At 37.7% G+C, this 14,174-nt stretch overlaps 1 protein-coding gene across 1 annotated transcript in view; it reads left to right on the forward strand.

Annotated features, from left to right (window-relative positions):
- mcf2l2 (MCF.2 cell line derived transforming sequence-like 2) overlaps nucleotides 1-14,174 on the forward strand; it is a 197,313-nt gene that overhangs the window by 102,749 nt on the left and 80,390 nt on the right. Inside the window, exons 17-21 of the mRNA XM_055165252.1 lie at nucleotides 95-210; nucleotides 5,004-5,073; nucleotides 7,004-7,096; nucleotides 8,589-8,681; nucleotides 10,596-10,718. Of these exons, the coding sequence (XP_055021227.1) occupies nucleotides 95-210; nucleotides 5,004-5,073; nucleotides 7,004-7,096; nucleotides 8,589-8,681; nucleotides 10,596-10,718 (495 nt within the window). The remainder of the gene's footprint in view (nucleotides 1-94; nucleotides 211-5,003; nucleotides 5,074-7,003; nucleotides 7,097-8,588; nucleotides 8,682-10,595; nucleotides 10,719-14,174) is intronic.

Raw genomic sequence — 14,174 nt, forward strand, 5'->3', positions numbered from 1 at the left:
CAAAACCACAACCCACTTAACATTTATCTACTCGATGTACTCACCTTCACCTTCCCCAAGTTGAATAGCTCTAAATGTTTGTGTTTGTGTTCAGGGATACTACTCAGAACTGGACAACTCAGAGCTGAGTCACCTCATCCCCCCGTCGCTGGAGAACAAACGAGACGTGCTGTTTGGAAACCTGCCAGAGATTTATGAATTCCACAACAAGTACGTGTTTCAATTTGTATCATGTATTATTATTTATTATTATTATTCAGGCTGATAGCTACCAAATTCTTTTCACAAGTTTCTTTTTTGCGTGTCTGACTGATTTGCTGTAGGTAATACTTACATCATTTAGTCAGAAAGTACTTAGATCATGGATTTATTACAGGTTGAAGGTCCTGTATTACACAAAATTGATTCTTGTGAGCTCTAAGATGTGTTATAATTAGGGATGGGCATTCGATGAAATTTTCTTAATCGATCGTCGGAAGAATTAACGATCGATTATCGATTAATCATTAACGTTTTTATATTAAAATGATCATCATTATTATTACTATCTGCACTACTAATCTGCATAAATAAATTCAACTTTACGACATATAAACCGTAACCACTCTAGAGCCACATCGATCCGTTTGACATTATAATGTGTTTAATTCAGTTTTGCGCAACTCTCACAGAAACGAAACTTAAAACCGCATCGCTAATTTGCATAAACTTGCATAAAGATAAAACTGCAGCTCTTGTGTCGCTGATGCGGTCAATTTGTGTTGGATTAAAAGACACGACTCAGTGGAATACAGGTTAGTGTGACCATATTTGTGTTTGTCAAAACCAGGACACCGTACGGGGGGCGGGAGGTGGGGACTCGTCATCGACATTGCGCGACTCTCACCTGGTAAAGCTTTTCCCCACTGGACACTGAGACATATGTGCTGCTTTATACACTGTGCACATGGACTCACACTTGTCCCGAACGCAACGGAAAGCGTGGAATTTCTTGTACAAATCATCGTTAAATACGCATTTGTGCTTCGGTACGCTGCAGACTGACCGACTGTTTGTGTCTCGCTCCTTCTAAGTGCAGAGAGACACATGTACGGACCCCTGTTTGGTCACACTACACACAGCAACCTACATTCGGTTTGTCGATTAAAATTAACGTAATCGATGAAATTCTTAATGATCAATTATCGATTAATCGATTAATCATACCCATCCCTAGTTATAATAGCATTACCTTTTCAAAAACATACCTGTAGTTGTGTTTTGTTTCATCTGTATGTTTGAGAGACTCTTTATTATTAATCTGCATTCATGTTAGTTAATGAATTTATTACAGGTTGAAGGTCCTGTATTACACAAAATTGATTCTTGTGAGCTCTAAGATGTGTTATAATTTTGTTACCTTTTCAGAAATATACCTGGAGTTGTGTTTTGTTTCATCTGTATGTTTGAGAGACCCTTTATTTATTTATTCGTCTGTCTTCATCTTTCTTCATCTCCAAAACTCAGAATGTTGTGTTGCACCTTGTCATGTCTTGAAGTGGAAGTTGAAACAAAACACAACTCCAGGAATGTTTTTAATGAGGAAATATTATAGCACAGATCAGACAGTTGTGTAATATGGGAGTTTTAAAAGTGAATATTCCAGGAACAGCAATAAGATCGCCATGGAGACAGACACACTCCATTAGAAGTTACACAGTGCATCTTTAAAAGCTCTGTACCAAACCAATTTTACCATCTTCTAAACGCGAAAACTGTTTACAATGGTTATTATCTAACTCATTAGTAGGAATGTAATGATATCCAAGTCTCACGATACGATATCATGAACCTCACAGTATGATATTTATTGCGATATCGTGGGAAAGCTCACGATTAGGGATGTAACAATATCCAAATCTCTCGGTACGATATTTTCACGATATACATCTCACGGTATGATATTTATTGGGATATTTTATAGAGAATAAACTGCTAAAACTGTTAATATGTTACTTTTTCCTCTTAAAATGTCTTGACAAGACTTAATCTAAAGCACTAAGACTTAAAAGTGCTTAGAACTGTTATTTCTTCTTGTAGTCTGCACTGAAATGAAGCAAAGGATCATGGTCTACGTAGTTCCTTCTGTCTTTGTTTTTTAGCTTTTGCTGCACCATAGTTCTTAATTTAAGCAACGAGACCTGTAATTCCATATATTATGATGGTCCACGATATTATTGTGAGAACTTTGACTATACGATATCACAATACTTCTGTTATTGTTACATCACTACTCATTAGCATCCTGATTTTTCACTAAGATTATTTAATAACGCTTTTCAAAACATGCTGTCACAGTTACAAGCAATAGCATGCTAACAACGCAATTCCTTATTCTCGTACAATAAAACATACAATAATTCAATCAGATAACACATGATGGTCTGATTTTTATCTTAACAGCTGCTTATACTATAAAATGTACCTGTGCTGGGGCAAATTAAGTCTTGCTCAGCTATATGAAGAAAAAAAAAAGACTGGTGCAGCCACTTTAAGTCCATAATTATCTTGAATTTAAAAAAAAAAAAAAAGCTGTGTTTGTTTTACACATGTGTTGGAAACTGGAGCTGTGTGTAGCCTATTGTTTAGCAAATTGTCAAGCTGAACAGGACACCATATACCGGTACTAGTACTTGTGTCCTGTATAGTAAATGTTATGGTCTGTTCTGTTTATAGTAGCAAAACTGGTTTCTCCTCTGTTTCTCTTTCGCCTCCGTGTACGATGTTACATTTAAGTGCAAAGTACACAGTCCATATATGGAAGAGGCCACTCCAGGGTTATGTAAACTCTAGTTCCAGAGAATTGCATGGTTTCATATGGCATTCTGATGGACAATCACATTTAATACAGAAGTGGCAGTGTTTTGTTGTCAGTAACAGAAATGATCAGCTTCAATATTTGTGAATTTACCTTTTTTAATGGCAAAGTACAATGTAATCAATAGGGAAATCTGCTCCTCATCTGGGAGTATGACCTAGTAGTAGTAGTAGTAGTAGTAGTAGTACTAGTAGTAGTAGTAGTAGTAGTACTAGTAGTAGTAGTAGTAGTAGTACTAGTAGTAGTGGTAGTGGTATTAGTAGTGGTAGTAGTAGTAGTAGTAGTAGTAGTAGTAGTAGTAGTAGTAGTAGTAGTAGTAGTAGTAGTAGTAGTAGTAGTAGTAGTAGTAATGCTAGTAGTAGTAATGCTAGTAGTAATGCTAGTAGTAGTAATAGGAGTAGGAATAATAGTAGAAGAAGTAGTAGTAGAAGAAGCAGAAGTAGCAGGAATAGGAGTAGTAGGAGTAATAGTAGAAGTAGTAGAAGAAGTAGTAGTAGTAGGAATAGGAGTGGAAGAAGTAGTCGGAATAATAGAAGTAGTAGTAGGAGGAGAGGGAGGAGTAGGAGTAGTAGTAGTAGTAGGAGTAGTAGTAGTAGGAGTAGTAGTAGTAGGAGTAGTAGTAATGCTAGTAGTAGTAATAGGAGTAGGAATAATAGTAGAAGAAGTAGTAGTAGCAGGAATAGGAGTAGTAGGAGTAATAGTAGAAGTAGTAGAAGAAGTAGTAGTAGTAGGAATAGGAGTAGAAGAAGTAGTAGTAGTAGTAGTAGTAGGAGGAGGAGGGGGAGGAGTAGGAGTAGTAGTAGCAGTAGGAGTAGTAGTAGTAGGAGCAGTAGTAGGAGTCGTAGTAGGGGTTGTAGGAGTAGTAGTAGGAGTCGTAGTAGTAGTAGTAGTAATGCTAGTAGTAGTAATAGGAGTAGGAATAATAGTAGAAGAAGTAGTAGTAGAAGAAGCAGTAGTAGCAGGAATAGGAGTAGTAGGAGTAATAGTAGAAGTAGTAGAAGAAGTAGTAGTAGTAGGAATAGGAGTGGAAGAAGTAGTCAGAGTAGAAGAAGCAGTAGTAGCAGGAATAGGAGTAGTAGGAGAATAGTAGAAGTAGTAGAAGAAGTAGTAGTAGTAGGAATAGGAGTAGAAGAAGTAGTCGGAGTAGTAGAAGTAGTAGTAGGAGTAGTAGGGGGAGGAGTAGTAGTAGTAGTAGTAGTAGTAGGAGTTGTAGTAGGAGTAGTAGTAGGGGTTGTAGGAGTAGTAGTAGTAGTAGTAGTAATAATAGTAGTAGTAGTAATTTTCAGTCCCTATTTTGGATATGAAAACATACTAACTAGATATGGATAAAAATTAAATATGAAGCATATATTATATTTATATTTTATATTTTATCTGTCTATATTTATTGTGTATGGACAGATAAACACTCCTTGTTTGGAATAGGACAACTTTATAGCACATTACACAATAGTATCCCGAGTACCACACCTGGCGTCATAGAAGAGTACAGTGTATTATCTCATGTTTTCAAAGCCATAAAGATACGAGGTCAGATTGGTTTGTTATCGGAATACACTGGTAGTAGCAGTGTACACTCAGTATTCGGTAATACATGTACCGGTACATGTAATTATTAATTTTAATTTTATTTTTTTGTAATTTTGAATGTTGTTTCCTCATCACAAACAGACCTGCAGTTGTGTTTTTGTTTCGTTTACACGTTTAATACACAAATCCTGCACATTTAGGCTGATTTCTTCTCTCAAACTGAAAAAACTCTGTTCCACCTTGTGATGCCATGTAGTAATACAGGAAGTGCTGCACTGTGTTTTTAATCATTTGGATAATTTCAGCAAAAGTAAAGGGTTTCTCACATGTGTGAATTGAACAAAACACAACTCCATACATTTTTGAGAAGGAAAATAAACAAGACTTAAAGGTCACAAGAGTCCATTTAATATAATATAGGAATATATGTTATTTTAAAAATCTGCAGTATAACCTGTTAAAAACGCTTTAAATATTCCAATAATTTCCTCTCAAGTTATGACACTGACACCTTTGTAAATGCCCAGCCATTCAAACAAACTGAATGCTCAATTTACGAACAGGAAATAAACGATGTGTAAATATGTTTTGAGTTGTTTGTTGTTTTGACCTCCAGGACGTTTCGAGGAGAGCTGGAGAACTGTGCCGAGAAACCGGAGGTCGTGGGAACCTGTTTTCTCAAAAGGGTGAGTAACAGAGAGTTCCAGCACAGAAAACAAGAACTACTGCAGGTAAACATACACTGCACCAGGAGTAAGCCACTGAAAATAACAAAAGTGTATTGCCTCTGGGAAATGGTTGAACGCGTGCCAGTTTTTCAGACTTTTGATGTCTTTTTTTTTGTGATGGTGCATCCTGTCTTTTGTCAATTGTTGCCCTTGTGTTGTCCTATTAGCTCATATTGAAACCAAGAGGTCATAGAGGTTAAAAGAAGTGCCAGAGCCTTAACCCACAGACAGGGGACACATACATGTATCATTTTTCTCATTCTCAAATTATAACATAAACTTAATGGTCATCATGTCCAGTGTTTTTGTAATTGAGAGTAAAAGAATGCTACAAATCCATCAAATTTTCCCACGTATCCGGTGCCGGGTCCTTGGGTAAGCAGTTTAAGCAGGGACTTCCAGACTTCCCTCACCCCAGACACTTCATCCAGCTCCTTCGGTCAGACATCAAGGCTTTCCCAGACCAGCCGAGAGGCATAGCCCGTCCAGTGTGTCCTGGGTCTTTCCTGGGGCCTCCTGCCAGTGGGACATGCCTGAAACACTTCCCCAGGGAAATGCCCAGGAGGAATACAGAACATTCCATTCTCTTCTGGAATGCTACACGTGTTATTTATAAATATTTGATTTGAACATTTACTTTATATTAATTTTAAACCACATCCTCAGTTTATTATTGTGGCCACATCAGCTTTTCAAAGCCCGATCTTGTCAGACCTCAGGTTCAGCAGTGGGGCAGAAGTGGAAAAACTGTTGTGTCCTTAGACAAGACACTCAACCTACGTCATCCAGCATGAATGTGGCGTCTGTGTGAGTGTTGGAAGTGGTTTGAGAGGCAGATGATGCAGATTGGCAGCCTCCCCTCTGTCAGTCAGTCCCAGGGAAGCTGTGGCAGATTGAGTGTGGAGAGAATGAATAATGCTCTGTAAAGCACTTTGGGTGTCTTCAAAGGCGCTATATATATCTAATGCAGTATTATTATTTATTCAGTGTTTTTTTGCTACAGATGAATAATATTGTACAAATATTTGTCTGTGACAAATATGGAACATTACTGAATCAGATGGAAATCTTTCCAAACACACATACAGAAATGAGGTCACTTACTTACGTCATTGTGGTGAGGTGGGTTGTGGATGCGCCTTTTTTGATTTTGCATTGTCCAGACCAAAGGGATTAAATGACCTCTTTGATTATTTTGTGGTTAATTTGTCAGGAAATAGTGGTGGAAGTTCCCATTATTTGCAAATAGCATTAAGACTCTGGTGGTTCAAGGATTAATAAAGGTTTTAAACAGGACTGACTGTTCCAGAGCTGCTCATGACCCATGTCTGTGCCGACATTTATTTAAAGACGGGGTATTATGCAAAATAGCTTTGAGCTTTCTGTCATGTTATAACATTGTTCTCTCATCAGAAACATGCCTGAAGAGGTTTTTGATGTCATCTATGCATTTTTCAGTAATTTAGCATTCTCTCCCGGGCCCTATTCAGATTTTTCTTACGATTAGATTCTGTGCCGTGCTCCACCGCAAGCCTACATCATCCATGCCCACGTGACAATTCTCCATAAATATACAAAGTTATGATACAAAACTTTACACAACAACTTTCCAAAACTGATGTGATGTGCAATAGTTTCATTAGTGGGATGTATGAAGGGGGAGTGACTTAGGAAACTTATAAAACATGTCAATACATTTCGGTGAATATAGCATTTTCAAAACAATAAAAGGTAACATACCCCGTAGAAATAAAATGCCCCGTCTTTAAGTAAATTAAGATAGGAAAACTTACCTTACAGTGTTTGAATTTTTAGCACATGAATGATCTCTTGACATTGTTTCAAGTTTTGCAATTATACAAGTAACTTTTGTTGTTTATTCTTACAGAAAGAGGAGTTGAAGGTGTATGAGAAATACTGTCAGAACAAACCACGCTCTGAGGTGCTCTGGAGACAGTGCGGAGACTCACTCTTCTTCCAGGTAACAAATCCAAGTCTGATCTTTTCATTTATTTAAATTGACTAAAAAAGTATTTTTACACACCATATTTTTGGTATGGAATGTCCCAGTTTCCCCAATTATCCCAGTGGCTCTCAAACTTTTCACACCAAGTGCCGCCAGAGGAAAAGTTTGGCTTTTCGAGTACCACCAGATCTAAACCAGGTCTATAAAATAATTATTAAAGGTCTAAAGTAGGGCTAAACCAGCTCTTAAAGATACTATATTACACAAAATTGACTCTTCTGGGCTTTAAACCATGTTAGGATGTTGTTACGTCATCAAAAACAGACCTGGAGTTGTGTTTTGTTTCATATGCTATACATGTTTGAGTGACCTTTTAAAGCACCCTTTATTAAACAAAGCACCTTCTGCTACATCAAACGCGTCATAGGCGTAGCTGCCGCGTCATCGTTGTAGCAGCTTTAGTCACGTGGGAGGGTTAAAGAAATATGCTGCAATTTGTTAAAAAAAAAATGCTGAATCAATCTAAAAAACACATCGGCAACAGGTAGAAAGCTCTGAAAAGTTGATTTTGCATGAGATGGACCCTTTAATAGTCTGTTTACCAAAGCTTCATGTGATGTCATGAAGTGGTAGTTTTCTAGCCTGATTCATCAGCCGGTTTCACTTTGTAGAAACCATCTACAAACCTTGCAGTGTTAGAATTCGTTTACTTGACTGTAGGCGTTTACTTTGTTATTTAACCAATCGCTGCTATTTGGTCGTGACGTATGTAATGCACCACTAACGGGGATAACTGGTATATTAAGTTTTTCCCAAATCCCATAGGAAGAAGGGCAATAACGTCTTTCCCCTTGATAAAATTCACCAAACATTCTCTTTGTTCCAGCTTTAAATCCTCGATGTCCGGAATCGTTGAAAACACAGAATATATGGCTCTTCGCTGATTGGCTGGTACCCGAACTCGCACTTTCGGGGGTTTTTGCGAACCATTTAGTGTATTTTGATTCCTGACCTAGTTGCTAGAGAGAAATGAAATTCAGCGGAGGCACTAGGTGATGCCATCCTGGCTAGTAGTTTTCATGTTAATGGCTCCTTTTACCTTTCATTCAGTAGAGATTCCCAGTTCCAGGGCTGAAATTATCCAAATGATTTTAGTGAAAGTGTATGGAGTTTAAAAATAGAGTGAACACTTTCTGTATTACCCCATGACATCACAAGGTGGAACAGAGTGTTTTCTGTTTGAGAGTGAAATGAAAGGAATGAAACAAAACACAATTTCAGGTATGTTTTTGATGAGGAAACATTATAACAGAGATCAGAAAACAGTATAAAATGACCCCTTTTCAGTGGACTACTTCAATTTTAAACAATCATCCTAAAAGATCAAAACATGTATAAAATGAACTCTAAAAACGCAAGAGCTGTCCAAGTAACAGCTGAAGGATCTGAAGGCACCACAATTTCAGAAACGCTGTATTAACCTATAGTTTTTGTCTGTGTATTTCAGGAGTGCCAAAAGAAACTGGACCACAAACTGTCTCTAGACGCCTACCTCCTGAAACCTGTGCAGAGGATCACCAAATACCAACTCATGCTCAAGGTACTTTAACATTTCAAAGTTCTGTTTAAGTATGAGATGAAGTGAAAAAGCAGTTTACCAGTTTATCTAATTTAACAATGGGGGTTTTCAGATTCTAAAAATGTGATGATGTGAAGTTATCAAACCCTAGAATTTTCTATTTAACATCAAAATCAGTATTCTGACAATATTAATTTAAGCTCCTCCCCCTTAAATCTTTAATAAATGTTCACTGTGTAACTTTTTGGCTGGGGTCTATCACCTGACATTGCTGTGCCTAAAATGTTCCACGGTGCAACATTAAACATCTCTACCTTACGTTTATTCAGTTACAGGTGGTTTTATAGCTCAAAAATACAGAGAAAAACGGGCATTCTGACTGTGAGCGGGGTCGCCTCTCCACAGATCTGACCTGTAACTTGGTCTGATTTGGTCTCCATGAAGATATAAAGGTTTAATACCATATTGCAGAGGTGGGGACTTGTAAGACGTGACTTGGACTTGAGTCAGACTTGAGTCACTATTTTTAGGACTTGAGAATTGACTTGATAAAATGGACTAAGACCTGGGACTCGACTTGGACTTGAAGTTCAGTGATTTGGAACTTGACTCGGACTTGAGGCCTGTGACTTGAAAAGACTTCTCTTGAAAAAAAGTTTTTAGAAAATACTTTTCTCTTTACAGTTGATAAATGCGGGGCTGAATTTTACTGGAACAAACTGGAACATGTCTCTCTCACTTCTTATTTTTGGATGAAACTGAAGTACTGTGATACGACCTCCTCAAATGTACTACAGTAATAAATACAGTACAACACAGTAAAACAGAGGGAACTACATAGAACATGATCCTTCCCTTTCAGTGCAGACTACATGACAAAATAGCTGTTATTTAGCACTTCTAAGTCTTAATTCTTTCTATTCCGACTATAATAAGATCTTGTCAAGACATTTAAAAAGGAAAACTAGCATTTCAACAACTCTTATATAAATATGACTTTTTAAGTACAATTTAGTTTAAAAGTCATATAAACCTCAAAATTCAAAGCTATTCTTGATTTGAAGCTCAAAGCAGACGACTTGGACTTGACTTGAACTTATGGGACTTGAGACTCAACTTGGACTTGGCCTGCATTTGACTTGGGACTTGACTCGTACTTGAGGTCAAAGACTTGAGACTTACTTCAGACTCGCAAAACAGCGACTTGGTCCCACCTCATTTCAGACAAAGTAATAACATCTCCATGGAGAAAAGCATCTGGCAAATCCTCCACACAAAGCATCTTTAACTTACTTTACTTATATACTCGATATTTCTGTTGAGTATTTTTTGGTAGCTGAAGTTTTATTTTTTTTATACTTTCTACTTGCAAAAACATAACCTTGTCAAAAACTCAAGACATATTAGTTTGCAAAGTTAACACTGTTTCATCAGCATTGCACATTCAACATTTCTTTTATTATGATTATTATTAAGTGGCTGTACCCGATTTTTGTTTTTTTTTGTTTGTTTGTAGTGTAGCAAAAGTGATTTATTTTTGCATTTGTACAGATATATTGGAAAAGTAGCGGCGTACTGCCTGCTTCTAAGTATAATTAAGAGTGTTACCTTTAGGAATCAGGAAGAGTGCTGTTAGAATGCCATTGTTTGTTAGCATTACTGTGACTGTAAAACTACACTCTGACCTCTGGAAGTTTTTTTCTTATAAACAGATGGCGGAGTATAATTAGAATGCTAGGAATGCCATACTTGGAGTGGCTGGTCGGGCAAAGGAATGCGTTACGAATATGAGAAATAACTTTGGACAACTGCAAATGTTTTTAAATAAACTACGTCTGTTTTTCAGTTTTTTTAATACAGTAAATATCAGGTACAGTCCATATCCTAATGCACAAACTAATCTTATTGTTTTTGTCCCTGGGTATTGTCTTGCAGGAGATGCTGAAGTGCAGTAAAGGCGAGGGCTGTGCTGAGCTGGAGGAGGCGTTGGCCACAGTGGTGGACATCATCAAGTCTGTCAACGATTCAATGCATCAGATCGCTATAACAGGATATGAGGTCAGTATGAATGAGATAACGGGTTTGATAACAATGTTTTATAGACTATTGACTTGTGTCTGCGGGAATGTTTATATGGCCAATAAGATTTTATTTGCATGCGTTTACAAGCACAAGCAGTGTGGGGAAGTAACTGAATACATGTACCGAAAATACATTGTTTGAATATTATTTTTGAGAACCTGTATTCCTGTTCTTCTTCATTTGGTGGTGTTTAGAATAGAGTTACTTTAAATGAAATAATTACTAAAATCAAAGGAATACACCACGGTACTTCATTCTGTCATTTTGGCTTCTAATCTTAATTATAAAGGTTGTAACTGTGTTTTAGTAAAATGGTTTATACTTTTTAGTTTTAGTTTATACTACGAACCACCTAGTGCCTCTGCTCAATTTCATTTCTCTCCAGTGACTAGGTCAGAAATAGGAATATACTAGACGGTTTGCAAGAAACCCAGGAGTTGTAGACCACGCACCGGCCAATCAGCGAAGAGCTGTGAAGCCATGACGTCAAACTCAAACGCCTGTCTGGGTCCCTTTTGTTGTTCAGCACAACAGTAAACAAAGCGGTCGAGATGGATGTAGACAAAGCCATACGTTCTGTGTTGGCAACGATTCCCGAGATCGAGGATTTAAAGCCGTAAAAGAGAGAAAGTTTGGTGAATTTTATCAAGGGGAAAGACGTTATTGTCCTTCTTCCTACGGGATTTGGGAAAAGCTTAATATACCAGTTAGCCCTGTTACATATGTCACGACCAAATAGCGGCGATTGGTTAAATTAAAAAAGTACCCACCTACCGCTGAGCGAACGAATCCTAATGCTGTGAGGTAGTTTCCACGAAGTGAACTCGGCTGATGAATCAGGCTAAGTATAAAATGTCATAGGCACTTCAAATAGTCAATGGAAAAGGCGTGAATAACATTATTTTGAAGTTTCTATCTTTGCCTCATTTGTTTATCCTTTGTTGCACACATTTCCTGGTGTGCTTCTTCTAAAAAAATATGTTTTCACTTCTCTATTTCTTATTTTAAATGTAACTGAAGTACTGTGATATGGTATCATCAAATGTACTACAGTAATATACAGAATAATACAGTAAAACAGAGAACTACATAGAACATGATCCTTCCCTTTCAGTGCAGACTACATGACTACTATTAAGCACTTTTAAATCTTAATTCTTTCTATTTTCACTGTAATGATTCACACAAAATTCTTGTCAAGACATTTAAAACGAAAACATTTGCATTTCTACAACTCTTATATAATTACTCATATATAAATATACCATGGCATTTTAAGTAAAAAGCAAAAAATCTAAGCTATATTTGGTACTTTGGTTTAAAGACTTGAAATGACCGCTGCTGATATCGCGGTGATTTTAGCAAATTAGTATGAAGAAAAAGGAAAAACCCACCACTTCAATCCAGGTTAATAAACATGCGTTACTGACATTTGTACCGAGTAAAATATTACCACTTTTTTCCCTGCAATGCCAAACATTACTGCGTTACAGCAAGAAGCAATGCATTACAGTAATTTGTTACTTTTATAACGTGTTACTCCCAACACTGAAAATATTACATCAAATAAATAAAAAATATGAGGTCAAAAATTGGAAACTGAATCATGTGGCTCGTCTCGTCTTGTGGAAATTGTGTCTCATCCCATTCCTAGTCTTAGACATTTTATTTCCCTAAACAAATGTGGTCAAATTTGAATATTATTTTATTTTGCTGGTGACATACTGTACGGAACTCTTCTGAAGTGATGAATCGTAAACAGAGTGGTTTTGAGGTGAGCACATCTCAGTCAAATAAGGGACAAAATTTGAAAATTAAATTAGAATATTAGAGCAGACGACAAAGAATGGTCATGTTGTCCTATTCAAATATTTTACACCCAAATATCAAAATATAAACAGAGCAATGAGCTCAGTGACGCAGTTTGATATCAGGTTGTTGCACGCGATGAAAATATATTTTAATTTCAACCTGGAGAAACTCAGACGGACGCAAAGAGAAAATGTTAGTAGTTTTATTGAATGTCAGATGTTGCGATAAAGAGGAGGTGGTAGAGGTGAGGCTGAGGAGAATGAAGGGGCGATGAGAGGATGAGGAGAGTGAAGGGAGTGATGAGAGGGTGAGGAGAGTGAAGGGGGAGATGAGAGGATGAGGAGAATGAAGGGGCGACGAGAGGATGAGGAGAGTGAAGGGAGTGATGAGAGGGTGAGGAGAGTGAAGGGGGTGATGAGAGGATGAGGAGAGTGAAGGGGGCGATGAGAGGATGAGGAGAGTGAAGGGGGTGATGAGAGGATGAAGAGAGTGAAGGGATGATGAGGAGAGTGAAGGGAGTGATGAGAGGATGAGGAGAGTGAAGGGAGTGATGAGAGGATGAAGAGAGTGAAAGGGGTGATGAGAGGATGAAGAGAGTGAAGGGAGTGATGAGAGGATGAGGAGAGTGAAGGGATGATGAGAGGATGAGGAGAGTGAAGGGAGTGATGAGAGGATGAAGAGAGTGAAGGGAGTGATGAGAGGGTGAGGAGAGTGAAGGGAGTGATGAGAGGATGAAGAGAGTGAAGGGAGTGATGAGAGGGTGAGGAGAGTGAAGGGACGATGAGAGGATGAGGAGAATGAAGGGATGATGAGAGGATGAGGAGAGTGAAGGGAGTGATGAGAGGATGAGGAGAGTGAAGGGGGAGATGAGAGGATGAGGAGAGTGAAGGGGAGATGAGAGGATGAGGAGAATGAAGGGACGATGAGAGGATGAGGAGAGTGAAGGGAGTGATGAGAGGATGAGGAGAGTGAAGGGAGTGATGAGAGGATGAAGAGAGTGAAGGGGGTGATGAGAGGATGAAGAGAGTGAAGGGACGATGAGAGGATGAGGAGAGTGAAGGGAGCGATGAAAAGAAGAGGAGAGTGAAGGGGGCGATGAGAGGGTGAGGAGAGTGAAGGGACGATGAGAGATAAATAAATAGATTTATATGTAGTTAGTGAAGGTACTGAAATATTTTACTATTTGAAATACATACTTATCTTTGTTGTATTAATGAACTTATATATGGCTGAAATGTAAATATTTTGTGTAATTATCATATATATATAGGAAAAATAGTGTCAGTGTTTTCATGACTAAATTAGATTTAAAAAAAAAATTAATACAGATGGAGCAGCAAAAGTTCATATTGTTAAAATTCAGATTTCTGTGGCAATATAGTTAGTTCTTGGGTCTAGTTACTAATAGAAATAATCAGTTTCAACCAGAGGTGGGACTTACACTTGAGTCACTATTTTTAGGACTTCAGACTTGACTTGATAAAATGGACTAAGACATGGGACTTGATTTGAAGGTCATTGACTTAATACTTGATGCTCAGGAAATCTTTTTCTCTTTAGAGTTGATAAATGTCATACATGATGGAACATGTCCCTCTCACTTCTCTATTTGTTACTTTG

Source organism: Boleophthalmus pectinirostris, unplaced genomic scaffold (genome assembly GCF_026225935.1).
Source record: "Boleophthalmus pectinirostris isolate CB_2022bp ecotype Guang Dong unplaced genomic scaffold, ASM2622593v1 HiC_scaffold_7, whole genome shotgun sequence".
Lineage (NCBI taxonomy): Eukaryota > Metazoa > Chordata > Actinopteri > Gobiiformes > Gobiidae > Boleophthalmus > Boleophthalmus pectinirostris.